The following is a 24,955-nucleotide window of genomic DNA, read 5'->3' on the forward strand; positions in this document are numbered from 1 at the left end:
ATTCAGCACAGAAGCACCGAACTTCTCAGAGCAGGTCGAAATTAGGCTCAGTCACTTTTTGAGCTAGATAATCGTGGCTTCTCATTTGTGGATTATATCAAATCAAATCAAGTCAAAGCCGGATTGAGCAAAAGAAGGGGGATGGTGGCTGTTGATGCAATCTTCCTTTAGTTTGCTTCATGTTGGTCTTATTTATATACCAGTAAACCGTAGCTAATGGATTAAACTACAAAAGAGGCAGCTACTACACAGCGCATGGTCTCTGTGCTGCAGTACTGTAGCCTATAGTTGTAGTAGGATAATGTAACAAGCCAGAGATTAGCTCAGTGAACAGATCCTCATATGTGCGCCTGAAATATGTGTCATCTCTGTGGTTTAGGCTGCACTCCAATCCAGAATCCTTGTGTCCTTCACAGCACCTGAGGGGGCTGTTGACACTGCGGGCTCTTCACAGACTGGGAGACGACTGGATCTCACACATGCACTCCATGGTTGTTTCTGCATTTGTGCTCAAGGTCGCCCATTCATCCACTCATCCCACGATTCCACCGGCTTTTGCTTAGTCACCTATCACCCTGTCGTCATTTTATGGGCGGATATTATTTTCATGATAAGCCATGACCATGAAAGCTGCTGCTGATATGTTTTCCATTGAGCTCGGAAACCAGCTGAGTTCTCCAAAAGATAACTTTTCTTATTTGCGACAGTAAAGATGATAAGAGTTGAGATGTTTCCAGCTCAGCTCAAGAGTCACAAAGATGCCAGTTCATCTGGTGATGTGAGCACTCAGCGGCCGCACCAGCTAAGATTAGCTGACTGTGAACTCATTTTACATCCACAGGTGGTCAGTGATGTGGAGGGAGTCAGGCACACACACTTTTTTGATATTTTATAAAATCATGCAATACAACATCTGCAGATGTTTCACATTACCTTCTCATAACTGTCCACTGCAGTGATAACCTCAGCTTGGCTTTATCACTGGACTCAGTACATCGCTGAATTAAAATGAGACTTAAGAATGAATCCACCTAATACGCAACATTACTGTAAAAATTAGAAATATCAGGACATATTGTGGCCTTTTGCTTTCCCATCTCATTCCTCCTCACTTCACTCTGCTTGCTCTCATTTATCTCCTTGACTTTGGGATTGTCAGCTTGTTATTTATCTTCCACCTTGCAAAGGTGTGACATTTGCATTTTGGACACAGTGAGATTTACTAAGACTTCTTGCATTTGACTGTGAAAAAATGGCAAAAAAAAAGAGGGGGGGGGTGGTTTACAGATTGAGAGTTGAATTAAAATTAAAACTGATGACAGCATTAGGGAGGGAGAATAGAGGGAAGGTGACTTTAGTGGAGAGAATATAATAGGAATAGGGGACAAAGACATGAACACAGTGTGTAGTGATGTGTTTAATTTGAGAATAAGGCTGCCCCTGAATTTCCCTGCCATTTTCATTCCGACTGTCTTGTGCAGTGTGATATTCCATATTCCATTATCCTGCTGGGTTTGGCTTGCGTAAGCCTTTTGATTTCTCTAAGCAGGGATAAGACGTTCTCTTCATGGTCCTCCTTTGAAGATCCCATTTACTACGTGCCACAGTCAAAGTCAGTCACTCCCCTCAGAGAGCTTAGGCACCACACAGTTGGATAAAGAGAAGATGACTTTTCTTGTTGTTATCTATCCCGCCTACACCTCGTCCCATCCTGTCATGTTCTGTTGCTGTTTCTATCTGTGCACTCCTTTTTCTCATTTTCCGCACAGGCAGGAAATACCTGCACACAAGTTCCTCCATTTCCCTTGATTCTGTGTTTTTTCTGCTGCTTTTCAAGCCATATTTTTCATCACAGGAGATGTAACAATGGGAAGAATGACTCTTTCTGTAACCCACCTCTGTGTTGGTTCTTTCTTCTGTCTCCCATTTGTCTCCATCTACATCTTCAGAATTTTTCTTTTTTCTGTGCTGTAGACTAAGTACCATGGTCTGTTCCAAAGCCAGTGAGAAGCCTTTCCACACCCCTCACCTCCCTCCTGTGACAGTAGGACCCTAAGGGCAGTGCAGCCTTTCTTAACTCTGCCTTCTTTAATTGTCTTTGTCAATGTTTTACCTGTGCCATCAGGCTCTGGCCCATTGCACCAAACTGGAGAGGAAGGGAGATTGCCTCTCCCCTCGGTTCTCTCATCTTATGTCCTTCAGCACTGGGAGCTTTTGTTTCCCTCTTTTAAACTGAAAGGACATTTTTGGCAGCATGCAATTGTGGTTAGTTTGAGTACTCTTTCCCTAAATGTAGCATAGCAAATTTTTACTCACTGGATGGCAACTGCAGAACACTTTCAAGTTGCAATCATTCCTTTTAATGAGCCACAACTCTTTAGCAAATCTCGCCCATGCAAAAATAAAGGGCTTTTGGAGCATTTGCAAGTTTGCAACTTTATGACTGAACCAAAAATTTAACTTGAGCCGCCATTTGCATGCAATCATGAACTTGCACTGAGGAGACTGGACTATCCGTTCATTGGATAAAAAAACAACTGTTTATCCAATGAATGGATTACACACATTAGCTAATTTAGGGCGTAATAATATGTTAGATGTAAGGTGTTGAACAATTAAATTAAAATATTATTAAAACCATAACATGGACAGGTGCAATATGTAAGTTCTGCCATTGAACGTTGTATTTGAGTAACATTTAATTCAAGTCACCACACAGCTCTGGTTCTGACCATGTGTAAACCATGTTGCTGCTCAAATCAGTGGCTGGATTTCTGTCGTCAGTATAAAAAGACTCAGTGTGTGGATTGCTCTGTAATGGGGCTCAGTCCAGTAGCTTCCTGCATCACTACCTAAATTCAATTAGAACATCAAACACACACACAAACCTTTACGTGACCCTGCTACTCAAAGGCTTTTTCAGCTTTTGGCTCGGCTGTTATTTTTCAACCATGTGTCCAATCTGTAATCTGAGACTTGTGACAGTCTTAAGCATGTCCTGTCCTGCTGATGGAGAAGAAAGCAAAATCAAACCTAAGGTTAATCTTCAGTGAAATTAAGTTATCTATCAATTAAGGGGGGATTTACTTTCCTCCTTCTGCTGGAAAAAATTAAATCTGGCTTTCTGCAGATCTGACCTAATGTTTTTGGATCTTCATGACCATAAAATCAGGAATATTTACCAACATTTGCCCAGCACCATAACAACGTAATATTTGTACAACTTTTGCATTTTCAGGAAAGCTTTAGAACTGTAAGAGATGTTATTTTCCTTCAAATAATCTGATTATCTGGCACTGTGGTCAGACAGGAAATGTGGACGCCAATAAGGGTCAATTAGATTGAGTATTTTAAAAATTGTTATCTGTAAATCACCCAGTGTAACCTTGTGGCAGTAACACAAATTTATTGCTGTAAGATAGAAATAATTAAGGCTGTGAACTGTTACATTTGTACTCAGACATTCATGTATTCTTACATATTGTTTTGTCATGACATACAAACTGTATTGCTCAACATTATTATGCAAGATCAAAATTAGTGGCACACAAAACCTCCCTCATATAGCAGACCACCGAGTAGCTCCGCATCTAAAATTCAGCTCGTTCTTTAAGATTAATGCTTTTTGCAAATGGCCTCTGGCAAACAATAATTTATAAAATACAAACTGAGTCAACTGTTGTAATGCTTTGGGTATTTTTGCATCATCAACTACTTGAGTTATGTCATCTCTCTGCTGTCAGGAGACCTCGGACTCATGTAGGCAGAGACGGTGGACTGCGGAGATGAGTATTGGTGCCAAGCAGATGGTGTCAGGTCGCTGCCAGCCAAGGCCTCTTTTTCCACTTCAACATTTGGCAACAACCTTAATCTAACACACAACCTTCTTTTCAAAGCGATTTACAAGTGTTTTCAAACTGATTCAGCCAAAATGCTTTTGACTTGTTTACAAAAGAGCTCAGTTCATTGACGGTGAATAATGGGATTTCACTGATGAAGAGTGATGAGGAAGAGTGTTTTTCTACAACACTAATGAAGCCACACAATTGGCAGAATATAGTTGTTGTTTTCTGTGGGCAGGAGGCGCGTGCACAACCTGACACACACAATCCCACAACACTCATTTGCTTTCACGCACCCTCACATATTGTAACACTTCTGCATAGTTTTGTTGCCTGTGCATGTGTGTTGTGTGTTTTGGTGTGTGTGTGAGTTACATGTGTAGCGTGTATTGAAAACAGACTACATCTGTTCAAGCCTAATGTGTCTGGTGTGATTTCAGTGATGCATAGTCAAATGAACTTAAAACTGTCTCTTCATTGATATTTCACAGCACAGAACATCAACAGATGTTTTCTTTTATCCGCTCTCTCTCTTTTTCGCCTCACTTGATGATGTTGATGATGCTGAAAAGCATCAACATTTCCACAGTGACAGAGTGAGGGCTTCAGCCTGAACGCATGGGATAATATTTTACATTGTAACAGCTTCTATATGCATAGCTCACTGTCACAGCAGTTGGTGGCTGAATCACATGTAATTAGCCCATTAATGGAGTCAATGTACGGAAAAGAACTAGGGATAGTTGTATCACAGAAAAGTTAACTTCTGTAAATCTTTATGATCGCTTCCTGCCTTTCAGTGGAGAATTGGGAGAATTACATGATGTAAGTGACATTCTGGTTTACAAGGACAGTCAGGCAAACATTCTGTTTTACTAATTGGACCAGACTGTGACATTATGATTTTGTGTCATTGTTGCAATTCAGAGAAGGTCGTGGAGGTTGGCAATTTTTATAGCTGCTAAGTGTGAAAGATTGATTTATTTTTTTTTATGCGAAATAGACGCCTTTACCATCTCACTGGCAGTGTTACGTGTCAGCTTCTTACTGACAGGTCCATTCAGTCAGATAAATGTTTCTTGTTACCCCTGTAGACAGCTTTTTAATGAGTAAAGAAATTAAGTCCGATGCTGAACTGATGCAGAATATTTCAGGTTAACAGCTATGGCAATGAAGCAATAGCAAAAATGTCAAAAATAGCTATTTTAGTGTACATGTCATTTTTTGGATATGTTAATCAGGTTGGCTTATCATCCAACTTTCAGCAGAGCAATGAACTAGCAATTTTCCTAATATGTTAAATACATAAATACAGGTATACATAAATACATGATTATATATCACAAGAAAATATTAATATGCCCACTTTTTATGGAGATGTGTTTCAAGCCCAAACCAGTCCGAACCAGCTAACTAAGGCCCAACAAAGGAGTCCCACTTGAGGGCATTAAACCTGTTCTGTCCTGTTATGTCCTGTCTTCCTCAAAGATGCATCTGTGCAGAGGCCCTTGGTCTTTCATTACGTCATCAGTCAAACAAGCCCAACATGAGGGAAACATTGTCTTTGATAACCCGCATAGCCTGTGAAGTTTTCGTCTCGTATATTATGTTCATACCTGGAAAAAGTCTCTTTGGCTCTACATTGAAAACAGTTGAGTCTGATTTATTCCTTTCACCATACTTTGTTCTCGCATACTTTTGTGTGTCTCATGCTCTAACTTTCCAGGGCTCTTTTCAATTTGTCTCTCAAAAAAGCTCTTAAGTTGGAATGAGAAGCAGCAGAAACAGCTCATTCACCTTCAGGAAAAATAACCACAATCCCCTTAACTGGTTGAAAGAGAGAGGAGAGAGAAGAGAGAGTGAGAGGGGGATGATTACAAACATATAATTGTAGCTATTTTTAAGGGCAGTGGGGGCTCCAGCAGCTAAGTTTAGCTTAGGGTGTGTGTGTGTGTCGTGGCAGAGGGTCCTGGAGTGCAGTCAGTCAGCTCAGGTTTACATTCTGCTCCAGGTCAGGATTAAGAGGTGCAGTAAATACGGGGCTGATATCTGGTGAAGTGACACCAGGTTAGGTTAGGACATACAGTACAATGCACTATCAAGGAACTGTGTGTGTTGATTGAGCTGATATAATGTTGAATACAGTGATGTCAGCTCAACTACTTGTAAACTGTCCTGGTATCTGAGCAATATTTTAAGAGCTTTGCACAAGGCCACTGCATAACCTGTAATCAGTAGAGGTGTCACTTACTGTACTCTGTGATTTATGTCCTCCTCCTGCCCTGTACCCTCCCCCTCTCCTATTCCCATTTCCTCTGCCCTTCTCCTTCTGTCACACACCTCATCTCTGCTGTCATCTCACAACACCTCCAGCATCCTGTAGTGCAAGTTTTACATTTTGTATGTTTTATTTTTAATCCATCTCTTAAGGATTAGATAGGATCAGATAAATACAGCTAGTGTAATCTAAAGTTATATTTTCTTCTGAGTGGGCCACCTGCAAACATTGTGAGATATTGTCACAACAAGGTACGTGAAACATGAAATATTCCACCGGATGTACTCGTACAAGGTTTGGAGGTTAGTATACATCTCTCTGCCTCTGGTTAATGCTATACCACCCAATGGAGGGGCTCTCATAACTCAAGTCCACTACAGCAGCCATAGAATACAAATCAGGGGTGCACCAATGAGCTGAATAATGACATCTGTGTGTGTGTGTGTGTGTGTGTGTGTGTGTGTGTGTGTGCGCGCGCGCGCGCACTTGTGTGTTTCAGTGGTTGGAGGTTTATTGCCAGTCACATTTTAACCCTTCTTCCAGTACAGACAGAAAGAGTAAGTGCACTGGAGAAAATGATGTTGCAATAAAATAAAGGTCATTGGTCAGAGTCGCCGCTGTATATCCATCAGTAGCACTGAGAATGCTGAAGTGTAAACACGTGTTAATGTGTTAGACTGATAATGCTATATGTTGATAAAACCAAAACAATGTAGTTACCACAAGCCTGTAACCACAATCCTGATATAAGGTTCCGTTTGTCTGAACATTTGTTATTTTAAATTCTATTCCATACATACATACTGGCCTGCTGATGTAAATAAGTGGATTTATCCACCACTGCAAGTAGAAAATGTTAACACAAACATAGCATATTTTGCAAAGTTTAAATCTGTTTGGGTTTGCTTGGACCAAAAGTTTTGGGAAATTACTGAGCCTCTAAAAGATTTTCTGCTTGTATTTTGATAGGTGTCTATGTACCAATCTCACAGGAGATAAAAACGCGTTTGTTTATGTTTTTCACATTTCATTTTTCACTTTACATGCTCTTCCTTGTTTTCCCATGTGCCTTTCTAGTGCACCCAGCATGTCCTCATTGAAACACACACCCATTGATGCACACACTGTGTCTGTTTTCAAGTGCAGCTTGGCGTAAAGTGGAAACCCTGTAACTCCTTATGGTCCAGTGGCGCCTATGCTCACCCGATACTGATGTTGAGATTATGACAAAGGCAGAACAGTGGTCTCTCCCTCCCTCTCTCTCTGTCACTTTGTCTCTGCCTCCTCGGTACAGCAAATGAGAGGGTGAGCCGAGGACATAAGATGAGCTAATATTCACGACATTGCATTTTTCAATCAACCCTTGGTCAGGACTTGGTCAGTCCACTGAGGGTTTTATTTCACATGTAACTGCCTTTTCTCCAGGAACAGTGCCTTCATTAAACATACTCAGCAGATGACCTGCTGTTTCTACAGTCTCATACTTGCAGAGACAAGAGTTAGAGTTGATGCAGCTCTCCCTAGTGGAGCCAGAAGCTACATGGGTGTGTGCAAGGAATGACAGCATTGACACAGACCAGCTTGTTTGAGTCATTTCTCCTCAGAGATATGTTTGTCTCTCTGTTCTGATAAAACAGAATTGAGACCTTTTATTAGATATCTCATCCTCTTCTCTTTGTTATCATCTTGTTTTTTTGAATGTGTGGTGTTTGTCATGAGGAGATGCTAACTACATACTGTAAATACTATAGTGCATATCTAATTCTAGTGCTCAGGCTATTCTGCATCATGAGATGTAAATCAGTGAAAGAGAGTGGCATGTCGGATCATTACAGTTGTTTTTTGAACATGGCTCTTACTAATGAGCCAAGTGCTTTTTGGCTTTCTATTCTTCAACAGGCAGTTTGACCTGCTAACAAGTCTGGCTCAGCTGATTTATGTTATCTTTGGAGTTCAGCAAATTATACCTTCAAATGTCATGCTGCTTGATTTTAAATTGTTTAAGGGAATTGTTTGGCAGTCAAATATCTGTCATCTATTTGGTTCAAGTGTGAGTTTGGGGAATCTACATTAGCACAGAGTTAGTATACTACTTTCCTCTGGTCTATTTCTGGGTTACTTGGCTTATGCAGTGGAATGGTGGGTTGTGCTCATTGAATCAAAGGGATATGAAGCCCCTCTCTCCCCTCTGCCCTCTCCCCAAAGACCAGATGGTGTCTGTTTAGGCCATCTAATTAATATTGATATGAGGGTCTTGGTTAACAACAGGGGGGTACACATGCCGGGACAGAGACCCCCAAAATTGGCACTTAGAAAAGGTCTGCCTTGAGGGGACTGGGTGTGGACAGATTTATTCTGGGGGAAAGGGAGTGTTTGGAACTTAAAGAGCCAAATCGCCACAGAGCAAAGCAGTTTTCATATGCACATAAGCCCCCACATGCCCCATATTGGTCATCTGGCTTCCAAAAATTTATATGGATTAGGAGATAATGAGTACGAGTTCGCTGCCTGAGTGTTGTCATCCAGAGGATACTTTGAGAAATAAACTAAAAACATGGTGGTAAAGGAATGGGATGATTGCTAGGTGACAAGCGGTGATAGAGGGAGCACAAATGCCAGGAGGAGTGAGGCAACGAGATGGACAGGTTAAGCTAGTGGCAGCATTAATCCTTTGGCGTGGCTCCCGTGTCTAAAGCTGTTCTCCTGAAGGCCTCAGCTTGTTCCAGCCCTGCTAACCCCGGAGCTGAACCACAGCCAGCACCCCAGGCTGGTCAGTCTGACCCCTCAACACTGTGGCCATTTCCTCACTGAAGAAGCTTAGTATCCCCACTTCAATTTTCAAGTGCCAGGAGTCCTGTGCTAGTGCAGTGTGGGTAAAAGTAATTGTGTTACTACCCTCCAGCTGGTCAGGCGTACGAGCCAGCTGTAGCCCCCTGCTGTTCATTCCCATTGGGAATAAACATCCATTCAGAGGGCAAGTGAAATAATCCCAGGACACAGCACCAGTTGTGTGTTTGGCGAAAAATCTGTCTTTTAGGTTTTTGTGTTTCATGCCTTCTGCAGTTTTTTAATGAAACAGTTGTAGGCTCATAGAAACTCCTCCACACACTCAACACCATCAGAGATGATGAAGTGAGGCTATGTCAGCTATTTGTAAGTCAAACCCAAACTCTGTAGCTTCAAGGCTAAAGGGCAGACAGGAAGAGAAAGGCAAGAAACTGCAAAGAGGGAGAGATTGGCAGAGACAGAGGGGTGGAGATGGGCAGTGGAGAAAGTGATGCTGTGATATAGATGCACTCTACATTGAAATTGTTTCCTTGTTTTCCATCACAGGGACATGGCCTCTGCTGTCAAAAGTAGCCCCAGCAGCACTTTGATAATGTGAGTCAGACCGACGCATGATGCTCAAGGCTCTCATTAGAGATGAGACAATGACAAGTAGAATTTTATAACCTTAAAATATATCTGTGATTATGGTGCAGTTGTAGCTTTTATTCTGCTCAGAGTTGGAAGAGATGACAGTAAACACAAAGAGAATAGCTTCTACTGCTGCATCACATTCATCACAGGAGAAATAAATAACAGACTTCTAAGTCATTCAGTTATGTTTTGTTTACCACCAACAATGGGTTCTGAGGTTTGCTGTTGCTGATTGTTCTGACGATGTAAGGTGTATTTGCTCAACTCAAACAAGTCTTTAAAACTTTGATCAAAATCTTTGAATCCCCAGGATGTCAAGATAAATCAAGCTTTCCTCCTGTTAAGATAGGAGGAAAGGGAATTTCTTTTGTTCAACATTCTTTTCTTTTTAAAACTGTTTTTAATCTTCTAAATGTAAAATCACTCAGGTTTAATCTGGGGGTTGGCATGATTGCTGTGTGTCTATACACTTGCACGTGTTTGTGTATATTGAGAGACATGGGGGTGGAAGCCTCATGAAAGCTGAACTTTGACAACCATTTTGCTGGGGGGGGGGGGGGGTCTTCATTTGACAATAGAGAGGGAATAGCAATGGATGGAGCCAGTGTGAGCAACCAAGCAAAGCAGAGGGAGAGAGGGAGCAGAGCATGGGGGAGGGAGGAGGGTATCAGGCTCAGGGATAAGGCAGCTGGGACAGGCTGCTTTGGCTGGAAGCAGATCTTACTGTTCACTCGTCCTCCCCGAGTCACTCAGACAGTGTGCAGGAGAGAGAGAGAGACTCTCTCTCCTCTTCATCTTCTGCTTTCAAGCTCATAACATTTTTCTGTCCTCGCAGTTCAGAGGGTCTGGAAGTTGTTTTGATCTAGATTTTTTTTTTCTCTCACAAGTGGCAGGAAGAGGAAGACCTGCTGGATAATTCTTTGCTTTACCACAGCCTTTCGAGTTTTGGTCTGTCATGGCACTAATGTAGGCATGGTGGTTTACTTGAGGAAGAGCCTCCACTCTCTGCTGTCTGTCTTCAAGAAGAAGGGTGAGTGCTGACTCACCAGGAGTAGCTTTGACTTTAGCTTCCCAACAGAAATGAATGCTGGTTTATAAGACTACTTCTAGCTTTGATGGATGGGGTTCTGGTATTAAGTGTTTCGTTTCACTGTTGAGGCTGTGATGTGATGGATTGGTGTATGTATTTTTGTTATAGTGAAAGATGGGATTGATTTCTTGTAACAGTTGTGGTCTCTGTCTCACACAAACATACAAACACTGGCATGCCAGAACTGAGGTTAAAGGCAGGGTTGGGGTCCTCTCTAATGAGATAAAAGGCTTAACTGATTTTCTGACGATCGTCTTAATCAACCAAAAACCCTAAACCTTCTGGTGGACTCTCAGGGAGGGCTCCCGCTAATCACAACTGTTGTTTACAGTACCTCACCAGTAATGAGTAATATAAGTGGTGAATTGCTGAGTCTAATAGAGGTCCTTAGACTTCCCCTTTTTCCCACAGCCACACAGGGGCAGGCATTGTGTCTGGGCCGTCTCACCTGTGTGAATCCAGTCTGAAAGTGGTGGGAGTGTCTGTTGCCTTACACACAGACTTGTGCAGTATGTACATTGACACTTGCACAGTATTACCTAACCAGGTGAGACTGAGAGCCACAGTGTTGAATGTGACAAAAGAGGGAAAGAGGACACTGCACACTGACCTTCGACTAAAGAGCTGCTTTACATGAGTGATTTTCTGTAGGCCATGCCCTACACATTCATACCCACTTCGTTATGCTTTACGTACTATATTAGCTTGTGTTCCCAACTAACACATGATGCATGCAACACAAAGGTAAACAATCAAATGTTGTACTGTTTTGGCTGGTTCAGAAGAGGTGCAATCATTGAACTTCTACAAAACCCCAATATTGTGTTCTGAGATAAGTGAACAAAAGCGGTCAGGGACATAGCAGGCTTTGCTTCTACTGACTGTTTTTTTTTTTTTTTTTCCCTGTTCGGTCTGTCTGTCGCTTGGTGTGTTTAGCTGTTGTTTAACAATTAGTAAAGCCACCTTGAAGAAAAGAGCCAAGTCCTGTTCCCACGCAGGACGTCCCACAGCAGGGGGTCCTGAGGCATCTTTACATGTGCACAATCCAGATTATCTAATCCCAGAGTGACCGGCGGGGAAGACAGATACTGCAGAGGATTAGCCAGGCAATAGTTTACCGTTGACTGTCTGACTGAGATGTCTGACCACTAAAATGCTCATCTGATGAGATCTGAAGTGTGTGCCACGTCAAGGATGCAGTAATTAATAGATGCACACTCAGGCCAGGTGGAGGCACAGAGGATTCACCGCAAAGCTGATCAAATGCTCACCTGTCAGGTCTTTGTTTGTTGAGCTGGTGTTACGACCGGATGAAGAGGCAGCAGTGGGGGCACTTGGGCATAGCTTATTAGTTTGTGAGAAAAACTGGAAACCATTTCTGCTTTCCCTTCTTCCATTCTCACAGCTGGTCCAAAGGGCAATGAAGACCAGAAGAGGTTGACAGTGCACTACACAACCTCTCAGCACCAGCAGGAGAATGTTTTCATTGAGGGCAGCAGACCGCAGTACCTGGAGGACCTGCACACCGAGGCTCAGGAGGGGCTCAAGATACTTCAGCTGGAAGGTCAGAAACATTCACTGGCTCTTTACTTTACTCTTTCCTATCCACATACTGCCATAGATTTGTGGCATTAAAGCTGGATCAGGTTTGTTGGTGGCCGTTTCTCAATGAAGGGCACAAAGCAAAGGGCATAGTTTATCCACCTTTTTACCCAAGAGTGCATCGTTTATAATGTACAGATTGAGGGTGAGTTTATCAGATTCTGTGTCTTACCCCTCTCCGTTTGTTTTTCCGCAGAACATAAAAATGGAGTCAACTTTCCAGATGATGAGAGCATTGCTGTAAGTACGCCAAAATTCTCTGAGTCATTTTCCCTGCTCTTCTTACACACAATGAATGCCACCTAAATATTTTTGTATTTGTGCTTGTGTGTGCTCATGTGTTCGTCCCATAGTCCTCAGACACCCTCTGTCCAGAACAGGATATCAGCTCCAAGGACAGAGGTGGCTATGCAGAGTCGATATCCACCACCGGGAATACTGATACCACAGTAACCTCTTCTGTGTCAACAAGGCCTGTCCTCACCCGCCAAGGTATACAACAACCCTGTTTCTGCTTTGTGTGTGTAAAAGAGGAAGCAGCCGCATTTCAGAGCTAAAAAAATTCATCAGCTAATAAAAAAATTTGCTAATCATAGCACTTGTAAAAATACTTGGAGTTTTTTTTTTTTTCCTCCTTTATTTCTTTATGACGGGTGGCTGGCATGTACTTATTTAGCATGCACGTCTCATTCCCAGCTGCTTGGAGCCTCTGCAGTCATGGTGCGAAATCAAAGAAAGAGGGACACACATACAATCACACACACTCATAGCTTTTTCGGTTTTCTCAAAAGTTCTAAGTATTTAAAGATGGCAGTGACTGCTGCTGCACTTCATAACTGGGAGGCAAAGTGTGCCATGCTGTGTGTTCATCCAGAAAGTGCGATTGGTATTCTTATCATATATTTAAAAAACACTTGTTAAAATTCTAAAGAAAATCCAATCTGCCGCAGTTAAAATACATTATCGTGCATTGTTCTCATCATTTGACCAATTCAGTCTTCATGCAACATTCTCTCTCCTTAAGTCCAGTTTCTAAAAAAGTTCTTCCTTTTTCAGGTTCTACATTCAAGCCCCTGAACCCAGTAAAAAGATTAGATAAGATCAAGAAAAGGAGCAGGAGGACCACCATCATGGGTATACCAAACCAGGTCCAGAAAGAGCTTGGTATGTTTTTAGCATCATCATTGCATAACCAGTAAACATGATAAATTCCTGGTGGTGTTGTCATGTTGTTGAGTGAGCCAAAATCTTTCCAGCATTGCATAGAAGCTCCACCTTCCAGCCGCTTGATTCTACCCAGCTCCCAAATCACCAAGGACAGACTACTGAGAGCCAAGCAGGTGTTGTCATCATTCCTACAGTTGATGGAGGGGCTCCTGCAGCAAATAAGGAGGGAGCAAGAGTTCACCTTTCAGAACTGGAGGTACAGAAGTAATTCATAATATTCTGACACACATTGTGGTTTGTGTGTTTAGTCAGTCAGCTATAGATGATGGCCCTCTCTCACTCCTGAGCAGGCTTCTAGAGATGAGCAGCTGCTTACGAAGCACCTCCAGGCAATGTACCAGGATGAGCAGCCCTTCAACCACCAGGGTCTCTGTCCCACCTCCAACCCAAGACCCAAGTCTGTTGCTGTACCTGGTATGACCACTTCCTCCTTCTGTCCCTCAGCAATGTTAAGCTTCCTCCAGGAACCACAGGTAAGAACAAGATCAAGCCCATGGATAATTATGGCCACAAAATGAGTTACTCTTCTAAAGCTTCAGTATTTTAACAGATTTTGTCCTGACCATTTAGCTGTAAATTCTGTTTTTCTAGGGCCCAGTGATGTCCATATCTCCTCAGGCCACTTATTTGTCCACAATCATTCCAAATGCGGTATTACCAGCTTCAGTTGAAGTCATAGAGATTGACCGCAGCAGCCGAACTCGTGGTAGCAGTGTCAATTATGGCAGCAGTGTCCGCACTGTAAGCAAAAACAGCCTTGCATCTGGAGACTCATCCGTCAGCCCTTTGTTGTCCAGAAGATCAGATGGTGACGGTTCCCAGGCAGAACATTGCTGCAACGACTCCACACCCTTGACCCCGTCAACTTCAGGGTCACACTGGAGTGAGTCACAGTCTTCCAAGACCATTATTTCAAACTCTTCTTCTGTATCCTCCAAGGAGAGCACACACAGTGGTAATTTCCAGACAGCGCGTTTCAATGAGAGGGAAAGCCAGAGGGAGCACTCTGGGGGAGCTCAAGACCAATTCAGTCTGCATAGCTCAGCAAGCTCCAACAACAAATGTGACCATGTCATTGCAGGTGAAGGATCTGAATCAGTATCAATAAATGCTGGTGAGGATGCACAAAGCAAGCGCAACTCTGCCCGTAGTCTTTCAGTTATGAAGACAAAACAACCTCCAGCACCTCCACGGAGAACAAATTCTCTCCATAATAACAAGATCAAGGGTAGCTCTAGGGTTGTGGTTGGAAGCAAAGAGCTTAATGATTCTGTATCTGAAGAGATGGTACCTAGTACAGAAAACAAGGTAACAATGGATGAGCTTAAATTTGTCACAGGAGATACAAGTAAGCCCCTCGGTCCTGTATCAAACGCTACTGGATCTAGCACTTCAGATGTTACCTCTAATCCCCTGAACTCAACACACACACTTTCCAATGAGGCTGGAGGGTCACCAGAGCCTCAACCAGAATTCAGCAGCTCCTCCCCACAGAAATCTCCCTCAGAAGGGGGGAAATTTGAACGGACCATGTCTCCTTCCAGTGGCTACTCCAGTCAGAGTGGAACTCCAACACTTTCCCCCAAAGGCGTCTCCCCAACCTCCCCAGAAAAACAGAAGACGAAACCTGTCAAACCAGAGAGATCGGTGTCTCGGGCCTCATCCTCAGCAGCCTCTCCTTCCTCTTCTCTTACCTCTCTATCATCAGGCACATCTGAGCCTGTCAGTACAGATGTTTCCACATGTAGCCTCAGTCTGCCTCAACAGGGAGCTCCTGTAACTCCAAACGAATTCACGCCAAATAACAACTTGTCAACCCTGAGAGTAGAAATTAGAGAGCTGTTGAACATCCCACCACCTCCAAAAGTAAAAGCACCATGTCCTCCTCCTCCAGAGACGTGGGTTCACAACAGACGCACCTTTGAACTTCTATGTGGACCCTGCCCGAATGCCAGCAAAGAAATTCCCAAAATTCCACAGCCACAGGATTTCCTGGTTACAAGGGCAGAAACCCAGACTAAAGCCAAAAAGGAAGTGCGGGTTTTAGATGAAAAACAAACCGTTAAAATCAAACCTGTCTTAGAATTGTCTGAAGGAAAATCAAAGCTTGACACATCGTTAGCAGCAGAACCAGAAGATTTCCACAAGGAGCTGAAGATCAGAGATTGTCCAGGTACCGAAACATGGGGCGAAGAAGCAATCGCAGAGTTTCAGACACCAGAACAGAGTAGCAGCCCTGTAGTGAACAGCCACAAGAGGAAAGAGACAACTTCAAAGAAAGAGCCCCCTCCTGTGATGAAGAAACCGTTGACTGTACTGCACAGACAGGAACTGTCGTCAGAGCAGTCAGGAGACATTCAGAAAAGGGAGATGAGTGGCAGTGTCGCGAGTGAAGTTCACACAGCTGATGAAAACCAGGCCATTTCTTCACAGATTGAGGATACGGCTTTAGTGGATAAGAACAAGGTTGAGACGGACAGAAGTGAGATCCCCTCCATGCAGACACTTGCGGTAGAAGTTCCCAAAATTAAAAAGGTCTCGCCACCGCCTAGCCCTCCTCCAGCATACCATCCTACACCTCCTCCTACAAGAAAAACACCTCCTTCTTCAGTATCTACACCGCCAGATGAGTTAGAGAAGGTACAGGAGGAGATCCATTTAGTCGAGTCTTGCTGGCCACCTCCTCCACCTCCTTTGGAAGGGGACTCAGTCTTTGATGGCGGGGACGAGGTAGATTTTCCTCCTCCTCCACCGCCATTCGTATCAGACAGTGTGCCATATGTGATGGAGAGTTGTATCAAACAGCTGGATGGCCTTAAAGAGGCTCCGCAGGAAGCCGGAGAGACAAATAAGGCCTCAAGTGAGACTGTGGGACCTGTACAGGGACAGAAGACTGATTTGCCCAATACTGTTCATCAATCAGTAGTATGTGACAAGAAACCTGAGGCTGTGGAGAAAGTCTCAAAGGATCACACCGCAGAAGAGATTTCCTGCACAGTAGTGCAGAATATTACATCCCTTCCAGATAGTGCCCCCCCTCCACCAATGGATTCACCTCCATTACCACCAATTACAAGAGCAGAAAACCCAGTAATGGTACCTGCCCTAGTTCCTTCAAGCAACTTCCCAAGACGAGACTCAGTAAAAACTGAAGATCAATCTGGGCCTCCAGTCAGTGTCCATTCTCCGATTACGGTCCCCATTGCACCACCTCTACCAGCAGAGAATTTACCCCATGGGGTCAATTTCAGAAGGCAGCCCAGTGTGGCAAACCGGGACACCCGGAGCAAGGAGCTCCTCTCTCGCCACAAAAGTGCAGCCATTCCTAAAGAGGATGCTAACATACCTCTTGTCACCCCTTCTCTGCTTCAGATGGTTCGCCTCAGATCAGTCAGCATGACTGAAGATCAGCCAAAAGCATCCACTGTGGACAACGCCACAAATGAGGCAGCTCCAGCTCAGGAGAACTGCCCAGTCTCAATCCCAGGACCTCAAAACATTCCACAAAAGCCAATCCGCAAATCCCTGTCAATAAAATCTCCCCCTCAGACAGTAAAAACATCCTCTGGTACACTGAACACCCCTTCAATGCGCTTACAGGAAGCCATCCGCATGAAAACCGCAGCTATGTCTTCAAGAGATGGTTTTCCTTCCAGATTGGGTGTGAGATCGCCCCCTTACAGCTGTGTCAGTGAATCAGGAGCTCTGTCCCTCAAATCACCTGAGGGGTGTGATGTACACAAGTCCCCAGCCTCTACTGCCAGTTTTATCTTCTCCAGGAGCACAAAAAGGGTCGTCATAGAGACTGCAGCTGCCTCCTCACCTGAAGCTCAGGCAAGTTTGAAACAAAGTTTGGCGGCCGAGCTCATGCATGTGTCCGACCAATCAAAGGCCGCTGCTTTCTCCAACGGTAGGGTGAAATGTGACAAAGTTCCTCCACCGGTGGCTAAGAAGCCAGTGAATTGCAGCATCAGTCCATCACAGCATCACTCATACAGTGTAGAAGGAAATGGAGCGACAGGAGGAGCAGAACGTATGAGTGGAATTACACCTGCTGAGACAACAAGTACGTGCATTAATAAACCCTAAAACCATGATGTTCTGACATTATCTTCTGTGACAGTCAAAGAATTGCCAGTCTTCAACAGTGTACTGAGTAGTAGCTTATGTTTTTGCTCTGTGCCAGCTAGAAAATGTAACCACAAAACCTCCCCCCCAATGCACAACAACTTTAAGTTGCTATCTTACCCACAGCTTTTTCCTGTCAAATGTACAAGCATGTTTCTTTGTCCACCTTAACCCGAAGCTCATGATAACGTCTCAGTAACTGAATCTTTCAGGAACAGAAATTTTGGTTGATCCTGTAACTGTCCGATGTTAATACATCTGTGACTAACTTCTATTTTTCTTCCTTCTCCAGCTACGAGAGTGACAGCAGACACGATTGAAACACTCTTTTGAAAGAGCTTTTTGGTGATCAAAGCCAGACCATACTCATACCAGGAGCAAAGTAAGAGGACAACTCACAGTGAGACATTGAACTCAAGTGTCTGAGTTTTGCTTTGTGCTCTCTAAAAGCCTTAGCCTGTTTATGGCCTTTCTAGATATTTATGCAAAAAATGTGTTACCCCCAATTTCTTATGATAGCTTTATTCTGGAGTATTTTTCTAAGCTATAGTTTATCTCTCATTAAGGCTCCTCAGGATGAAATGGTGTATGTTGGCTGAAGTGTAAATATTTGGCTTGAGTGAGATCGCCTCCTAGAGGTTGAAGTAGGTAGTGGCCACTGCAGCTCAGTGAAACTGTCTCAACATCGCATTTGTGTACATAAGTTTGTCTGTTTTTTCCTTGTTGTAATATAATACATGATTTTCATGGGGATTTAAGCAGTTGGCAGAAAAGACAGACAATGAAATCCACTGCAGGGCACGACTGCCTTTTTGATCGCCTGTTTTCAGTTAAAGATCTGAGTAAAAGCACATGATAGTCACAGTTTTAGCCCTGGCATTTCAGTGTGGATAAACTGAGCTGAAAAAAAGGGATGCTGCATACTTAGTAGAGAGATGTTTTTTCAGTCAGTACAGAGGCTTTTTTTTTAGCTAGCTAGTTACAGTGATACCAACTGCTAAAAGTCTACACAATCCATTTCTTGGACATAGAAAGGGTTGATTCAACACGTTATACAAAACCTTTTTAGGAAACACTAACAAATGAATTCTATTTATTTATTTGGGATTGGTTCCACCAGTAGCACTGTCAGTCACCTTTTCCTACCAAATATGAAATATTTAAGAAACTATTTAAAAACCACTTGTAGGGTTATGGATGTGAAGATTTGCCCTGATGATTGATACACTGGAGTAGGCGGAGTCAGAGCCTCTGAAATTTTCTCTCTAAATCTTTGGCCCAGGCCTTTCTGATGGAAAAATAAAGCTCATTACTGTTTGCACAAAATGCTTTCCCCCTGCAAAATCATAAGAGTGAATTATACTGACTCTTTATAATGGGTCAAAAATCCATGTTTTCACAATTATAAAGAATTATGTACAGTTATTACTTCTATAAATAAAATCTACGTGTAATAAATGCTTCCTGTATTGTCATCAACGTGTAATTGCCATACATTGTTTTTGTGATCTAACGCAAACATTGAATTTCTGCAGACCACAATACAGCTTTTATTTCAGATTTGAAATCAATTATTTGATTATAACAGTTGTTTAGTTATTGATATCTGTACAGCAAGACCCCAAATGCAACTGTCATATAGAACAAGGAAAATCCATTTTTCTTTCCACAAATCATCTCTGAAACCATTCGTAAACTACTGTTATGAGTTAGGTTTAGCAGATTGGTCACTACCGTTACATTAGCCATGAAGGGAAACAACACAAGTGTAACTTTACCCAGGAAAAATACAGAAACATGAAGTCCCTTTTTTTTTTTTTAAGACCTGAGATTCCCTGTCAGATCCTACCAGGGATAAGCCACTGGTTCTTCGAAATTCAGGGAAAGTAATTATCTGATTTGTAGTAAGTGTACATTTCAGGGTATTAGTAAAACCATCAATGCCCAGTAAACACAACAGACATACAAATGAATTAAGAGTGATTAATTACATCATCTTTGTTTTAAGCAACTTCTGTTTAGAGAGATTCCGTATATTTTTCCAAATTAGGTCAAAGCAAGGTAATAGTTTCTCTCAGTCAGTCTGAAAGATCAGAGATTTTGGCATCTCTGAGAAAACATATGGATGAAGCTTGACCCTTGTTGCTATGGCAGTTTGGCAATGAGTGTATTCTTGTTGCAGGCTGGTTGGCAGCAGCAGAATGAATGTGATGCACGTATTTAACTGATGCTGCCTCCTTTCAGTGTCTTACATGTGATCTGTCCAAGTTTGGTCATCAGTTGCTTGTCTTTCCACTGAGCAACGTACTCGTCTGATATCTTCAGGTCGACCTGGGAGAAGACAAAGATTGGAATCACTGTGTATACATACACATTTTAAATGTATTATTCTATTTAGGAAAAATATTGCTCAATTTAACACACCGGGTTATTCTCTCACAACAGACAATATATTTTCATAACAGCAAAAGCATTGCCATTACAAACTCCATCAAGTATAAGTTAAATCTGGCTGAAACGCACCTGTAGTTTCTCCCACACCTTCTTCTTTGGGTTGAGTCTTTCGTCTGCTTTGCCTGTCTCATACCCTTCGACAAAGACCTTTTCCCCTGGCGACGAACCCTCAGGAGGGTCTAGAGGCTCCACCCTCCTTGGTTCCCCTTCACTAGAAATCAGGGTTAGTCTTAGGTTAATGATTAGGTTAAGAGACAAGCTGTATTTGTCTCTGTCAAAAAAATAAATAAACAAATAACTAAATGGCACTCACATGGAGGCACATAGCAGCATAGCTTGTGACTCAATCCCTCGCATCTTCTGGGGTTTGAGATTGCACAGCACCAACACCATCCTGTCCTGCAGGTCCTCCTGTGAGACATAGGCCACCAGCCCACTGACTACCGTTCTGGGCTCCGCCTCGCCCACATCAATCTTCTCAAGGAACAGTGAATCAGCGTCTGGATGCTGAAAGTAGGACAGGGAGGACACAAGAGTCAGAGTGAGAGGGGGCTGTAACATCAACGCATCATCTCAAAACACAAACTTAGATTGTATGATGATCAGATTTTTCAGCAACGAGTAATATCTTAATCTCGAACCTTCTCCACACTGATGATTTTTCCTACTCTGATGTCTAATCTGGAAGGGGCCAGCTCATCGTCCTCTCCTCCTCCTCCTCCCTTGGCACCCTTGGTTTCTGATTAAACATACATAAATGATAAACTGATCACTCTGCTATATTTGGCTTAAAAACATTCAAAATATATGTGAAGAAGCCACAATGGGACAGTGGGTGGGGGACACACTTGTCTTTGAGGGGTCAGGATAGGCAGTGTTGGTCAGCTTGCGGAGCTCAGGCGACTCAAACTTCTTTCTGATTGGCTCTAGCAGTTGGTTTAGTGCAGCTTCCACTGAAGCCTTCAGGTCACCCGGGTGGATCAACTAACAAGCGATAGGGTCAACAAGGATTAGATCAGACTGTGAAATGTAAAACTTGTTGCAGACATATCATTTCAAACAAACTTCTATTCTCTAAATAATCCAGTAAAATACACTTTACCTCCTCAGCAAAGTCTTTCTCCACCTCATCAAACCCTGTGTAGATTTTGTCTCCACCCCACTTAGGATCTCTTTTGATGCAAAACTCTGAACACATGAACCCAAATTATTAACTTCTTTTGTTATCCAACATTTCTTACAGTTTGAGGAGAATTCCAAGACAAGGGTAATAGTAAAATATTTAAGGATGAGTTTTCTACCTCCACGTAGAGGGAAGAGGACGTATTTGACAAAGGAGAGGACACCGTTGTTCTGGATGTTGCCTGGCTCACAGAAAGCCTTCTTCAGCTTCTTCTTCACATCCTCTTTGGAGTCCAGCAGGTCAATCTTGGACTCCTGCAGCCACAGATTATCAACTGAGTGATGACTTATAATAACCATTTAAAAAGTGCTCCTAAAAATGCAAGCTTTTTAAAAATCACAATTTATCTTCAGGCTTACTTCTTCTGAGGAACTCATCTTGGCTCCAGTCAGTCCTGGTACCATTGGGTTCATCAGATGGGCGCGTTTGGTGTAACCAAGAGAGGGCAAGTACTGGAGACCATGGGAAAAAAAGCCCCAGCCACATTTCACAAAAAAAAATTAAAGAGGTCCTGTCTCATCAAAGCAAATGAGAATTTCCTTTTAGTTAATTTCTTTTCTCATTTTAAGATAAAACAGCAGGTGTAATGCATACATGACTCAGAGCATCAATAAAATCAGCTTTAACTTTGATAGAACTTCTACAGAAAACTTTGCATTAGAGCTTCAACACTTTCAGTGAATCTCAACAGCCATATTCAGGTCAGATTTAGTGGTAAGGGTAAAATAAACTGAGCAAAAAATATCAGGAAGCCAAGTGGTACCATCTACACTACACTAAGTTCCATACGAGATTAAGAATTTCTTAAAAATGAAAGAGAAGTGTCACTATAGAGAGGAGACAATGAGTGAAAGGTTGAGATGTGTGTGTCAAGATAGAGGGGGTTGTGGTACCTTCTCTGCCAAGGTGAAGATCTTCCTCTGGTCAACTCCTCCAAACTGAGCATCAACCTTCAGGTACTCCTCATCCAAAGCCTGAGGACAAAAATGTGTTACATTTACTGCTGTTGCAGACGAATTGTTAGAATGCTTAAGCTGTTTAAAAAAAAAAAAAATATTTATAACAACAATTTTATATTTTGTTGACATTTAATTAATAGAATTACTGTAATTTATCATTGGGACTGCTTATACTCTGTCAAATAAAAAGTGTTATTACCTGCAGTCCAGGGTAGAGCAGACCACTCAGCAGAGGATGCTCCACCTGTTTAACAACCTCAGCACCAGCCTTTTTAGCATCATGCTCCGTTACCATGGAGGACAGGCGGTACACATCCAAAGTGTACTCTCTATCAAGCAGTAAAAAAGAGCACATAGCATTAGATTTAGTTATTCAGATCATATCAAGGTGGTCGGAGGGGGTGTCAGTCTACTGACCTGCTGAGCTGGTAGTCAGTTCCTTTGACAAACTTGAGTTTTTCCAGAGGCACACCAATGCTCTCCAGCATGGCCTTAATGACCTGTTCGTAGTATTTCACCCTGAGCTCCAGCAGCTCCCAGGGGGCCTTCATGTTGTCAAGGTAAGCGTGCAAATCTGCAAACAATATAGTGACCTACGGAAAAAAAGAAGAGAAAAGCGACACAGTAAGCTACCGAAAAGCAAATTAAAAGGCCTTCTTGACAGCAGAAGGGATGTTCACAGCGACGTGCCCACCTCACATCCAGCCTTGAGGAAGTCTGCTATCTTGGACATGGGGACAAAGTAAGCGACGTGGGGTTTGCCTGTGGTCGCCGTGCCCCAGTAAACCTTCAGCTCTCTCTCCTGGAGTACCTGCTTCAGCTTGTCCTCTCCCAGGACTTCCTGGAGAACATACTCAGTTTCGTGAGACATATACACATATATATCACATATATATAAATCACTGTATATAAATACAGTGTCTGTGTGTGTCTCCCACCTGGAGGTTCCTGGTAATAAGGTCAAACTTCTCATCCGGACTCAGCTGATCAGCCATGATGCAGATTCCTGACTGAGGACAGCAGGTTGAGAATTGATGTGAGTAAACAGCAGAAGCAGCTTTATGAAGAATATGCGAGTCCAAATAACTTTCTGTTTGATGTCGCCTAAGCCGACAGACTAGAAAATGACACTAGTCTGTGCTAACCTGGCCGTTGCCCAAAACAGTATTTTTATATATCATTTCCAGATTCATCTTAAATTACGACGGATTAAGAAAACAGCCCGTGTGTTCAATTTATAGGACAACTGAAACACCTCCAAAGAACGTTTTAGATGTGGTTTTATTCACGTGTCAGGTGCCGGGAGGGGACTAACGTGAGACCCGGAGCTGAGAGAAAAGCTGAATCAACCTAAAGGCTAAAGCTAAGCAGCTAGCAACAAGCCCGTGTGTCGCTCAGGTTATTTAGCTTCGGGTGTGCGGCCTGTTACATTTTTAGCTTATGTAGGCGGCAGTGACGGCCCACCATATAGCAACACGGTACAAAGAGCGGATTTACCTCTAAACCTGAGGCCTTATGGTGGGACGTGGGTGACAGAAGGAGAGAAGCCGGCAGGGTGGACCAGTCAGTGAGGTTGCATCAGCGACACCCGCCGCTCTGCTATCGACTCACTGGAGGAAACTCCAGGGGAGCGCAATCAAACGCAGATCGCAGGGTTCCTTTTACTTCCGGGTCCTGTCACAATCGGAGTCCGATATTTGCTGAGATGCAGGCGTTGGCTTGGGAAAAAAAAAAGAAAAGTGAGGTGCACAGGAGAGGATGTTAGCAAGAAACATACATCTTGTCCTGTGTGCATTTGTACTGGAATTTAATGTTCTTCTTTTACCGTCATTTGATTAATTGTGTTAATCCCCCATGAAATCAAAGGAAAAAAAAGATCCTCAACTAGAAGCTCCAGTCTCTTTCAACGCCTATTATAAAGAGGCATTAACACATCTTCTTCCAACTACATAGGTTACTCTCGACAGAGCAGACAGACCAACACTGTGTTCAAACGGCATGTTTTATTCTGTCTGGGGCATTTAGATGCCTAAATAACCACGAGATGGCTTACAGGACAAATACGACAGAAAGGAAAGAAATGGAGCAACAAGTGTGATTCAGTCTGTGAGGTGCTGTCAGCGTCCGCAGGTCCCAGAGAGAGCGGAGGTCCGGGGTCAGAAATCGGGCTCCAGGCGGGGGAGCACCGGCAGGATGAGGTTCCCGAAGGACGAGTCCTGGGTGATGAAGAAGCCGGACGAGTGGACGTGTGCGTGTTGCAGGGCGGCCTTCTGCTGGGCGGCGATGTGCTGCTGCTCGGCGCTGTCCCTCGCCTCCTTCAGGCTCGGTCTGGACGACAGCGGGATGTTGGCTCCGGGGCTGTTCATGGACTGGCTCTGCAGCAGCCGCCGCTTCTCCTTGTCCAGCTCCGCCAGGATGGCCACCCGGGTCTTGTTCTGAAAGCCTGCAGCTGGAGGGTTGGCCGCCATGTCGGCTTCAGTCCATGAAGGCGGTGGACGTGGCCGCTGCCGCTGTGTTTTGGTTTAGAGTGGCTGTTTGCGAGCGGCCGATTAAAATTTGGGCGCCGAACAAGCAGCTAGGTGCTAACGCTGCCACCTACTTCCTGTTCCGTCCTTCAAAATAAAGGCGCGTGAGTTCCCCAAGAAAGGAATTACTTGTTTTTCATCAAAGGCAAACACGTGTGCATTAATTGTAGTGAGCCACGCCCAGAGCGAGCTGGGATTGGCTCCAGCACCCCGGAAACGGATAAGCGGTAGAAGATGAATGAATGAA

General features: G+C 43.4%; 3 protein-coding genes across 11 annotated transcripts in view; 1 reads left to right on the forward strand and 2 right to left on the reverse strand.

Annotated features, from left to right (window-relative positions):
- Nucleotides 1-19,056, forward strand: part of nhsl3 (NHS like 3) — a 42,912-nt gene extending 23,856 nt beyond the window's left edge. For 6 of the 9 annotated variants that reach the window (XM_029513362.1, XM_029513363.1, XM_029513364.1 and 3 more), the window contains 8 exons: nt 12,036-12,194; nt 12,429-12,472; nt 12,586-12,724; nt 13,289-13,396; nt 13,489-13,655; nt 13,747-13,932; nt 14,051-17,525; nt 17,880-19,056. In XM_029513362.1, coding sequence (XP_029369222.1) covers nt 12,036-12,194; nt 12,429-12,472; nt 12,586-12,724; nt 13,289-13,396; nt 13,489-13,655; nt 13,747-13,932; nt 14,051-17,525; nt 17,880-17,920 — 4,319 coding nt within the window. In that variant the 3' untranslated portion in view covers nt 17,921-19,056. Of the gene's footprint in view, nt 1-416; nt 516-10,487; nt 10,571-12,035; nt 12,195-12,428; nt 12,473-12,585; nt 12,725-13,288; nt 13,397-13,488; nt 13,656-13,746; nt 13,933-14,050; nt 17,526-17,879 lie in introns of those variants that run through there. The other 3 variants (XM_029513367.1, XM_029513370.1, XM_029513368.1) reach the window with 3 other exon arrangements.
- A 233-nt stretch (nt 19,057-19,289) lies between these two features.
- On the reverse strand, nt 19,290-23,818 carry yars1 (tyrosyl-tRNA synthetase 1). The gene is made up of 14 exons (XM_029513373.1): nt 23,681-23,818; nt 23,122-23,193; nt 22,878-23,024; nt 22,601-22,776; nt 22,383-22,512; nt 22,118-22,198; nt 21,584-21,676; nt 21,343-21,478; nt 21,144-21,229; nt 20,890-21,025; nt 20,683-20,780; nt 20,355-20,548; nt 20,111-20,252; nt 19,290-19,918 (listed from the first exon to the last, which is right to left on the reverse strand). Exons 2-14 carry the CDS (start codon nt 23,176-23,178, stop codon nt 19,808-19,810), a joined length of 1,587 nt encoding a protein of 528 aa, XP_029369233.1. The 5' UTR covers nt 23,179-23,193; nt 23,681-23,818; the 3' UTR covers nt 19,290-19,807.
- LOC115050536 (SOSS complex subunit C-like) lies at nt 23,763-24,805 on the reverse strand. The gene is made up of 2 exons (XM_029513394.1): nt 24,237-24,805; nt 23,763-23,901 (listed from the first exon to the last, which is right to left on the reverse strand). Exon 1 carries the CDS (start codon nt 24,649-24,651, stop codon nt 24,340-24,342), a length of 312 nt encoding a protein of 103 aa, XP_029369254.1. The 5' UTR covers nt 24,652-24,805; the 3' UTR covers nt 23,763-23,901; nt 24,237-24,339.
- Between the last annotated feature and the right edge of the window lie 150 nt (nt 24,806-24,955).

The sequence above is a fragment of the Echeneis naucrates genome, chromosome 11 (genome assembly GCF_900963305.1).
Source record: "Echeneis naucrates chromosome 11, fEcheNa1.1, whole genome shotgun sequence".
NCBI classification, from domain to species: domain Eukaryota; kingdom Metazoa; phylum Chordata; class Actinopteri; order Carangiformes; family Echeneidae; genus Echeneis; species Echeneis naucrates.

What these genes read in the sequence shown, in the direction of transcription:
- yars1 (XM_029513373.1), bottom strand. Translation starts at nt 23,178, where the DNA reads ATGGCTGATCAGCTGAGTCCGGATGAGAAGTTTGACCTTATTACCAGG. An exon ending in TCTTCACCTTGGCAGAGAAG is followed by an intron (nt 21,677 to 22,117) that starts GTACCACAACCC and finishes CATGGTCTCCAG; the next exon opens with TACTTGCCCTCTCTTGGTTA. An exon ending in CCTCTTCCCTCTACGTGGAG is followed by an intron (nt 21,230 to 21,342) that starts GTAGAAAACTCA and finishes TCATGTGTTCAG; the next exon opens with AGTTTTGCATCAAAAGAGAT.
- LOC115050536 (XM_029513394.1), bottom strand. Translation starts at nt 24,651, where the DNA reads ATGGCGGCCAACCCTCCAGCTGCAGGCTTTCAGAACAAGACCCGGGTG.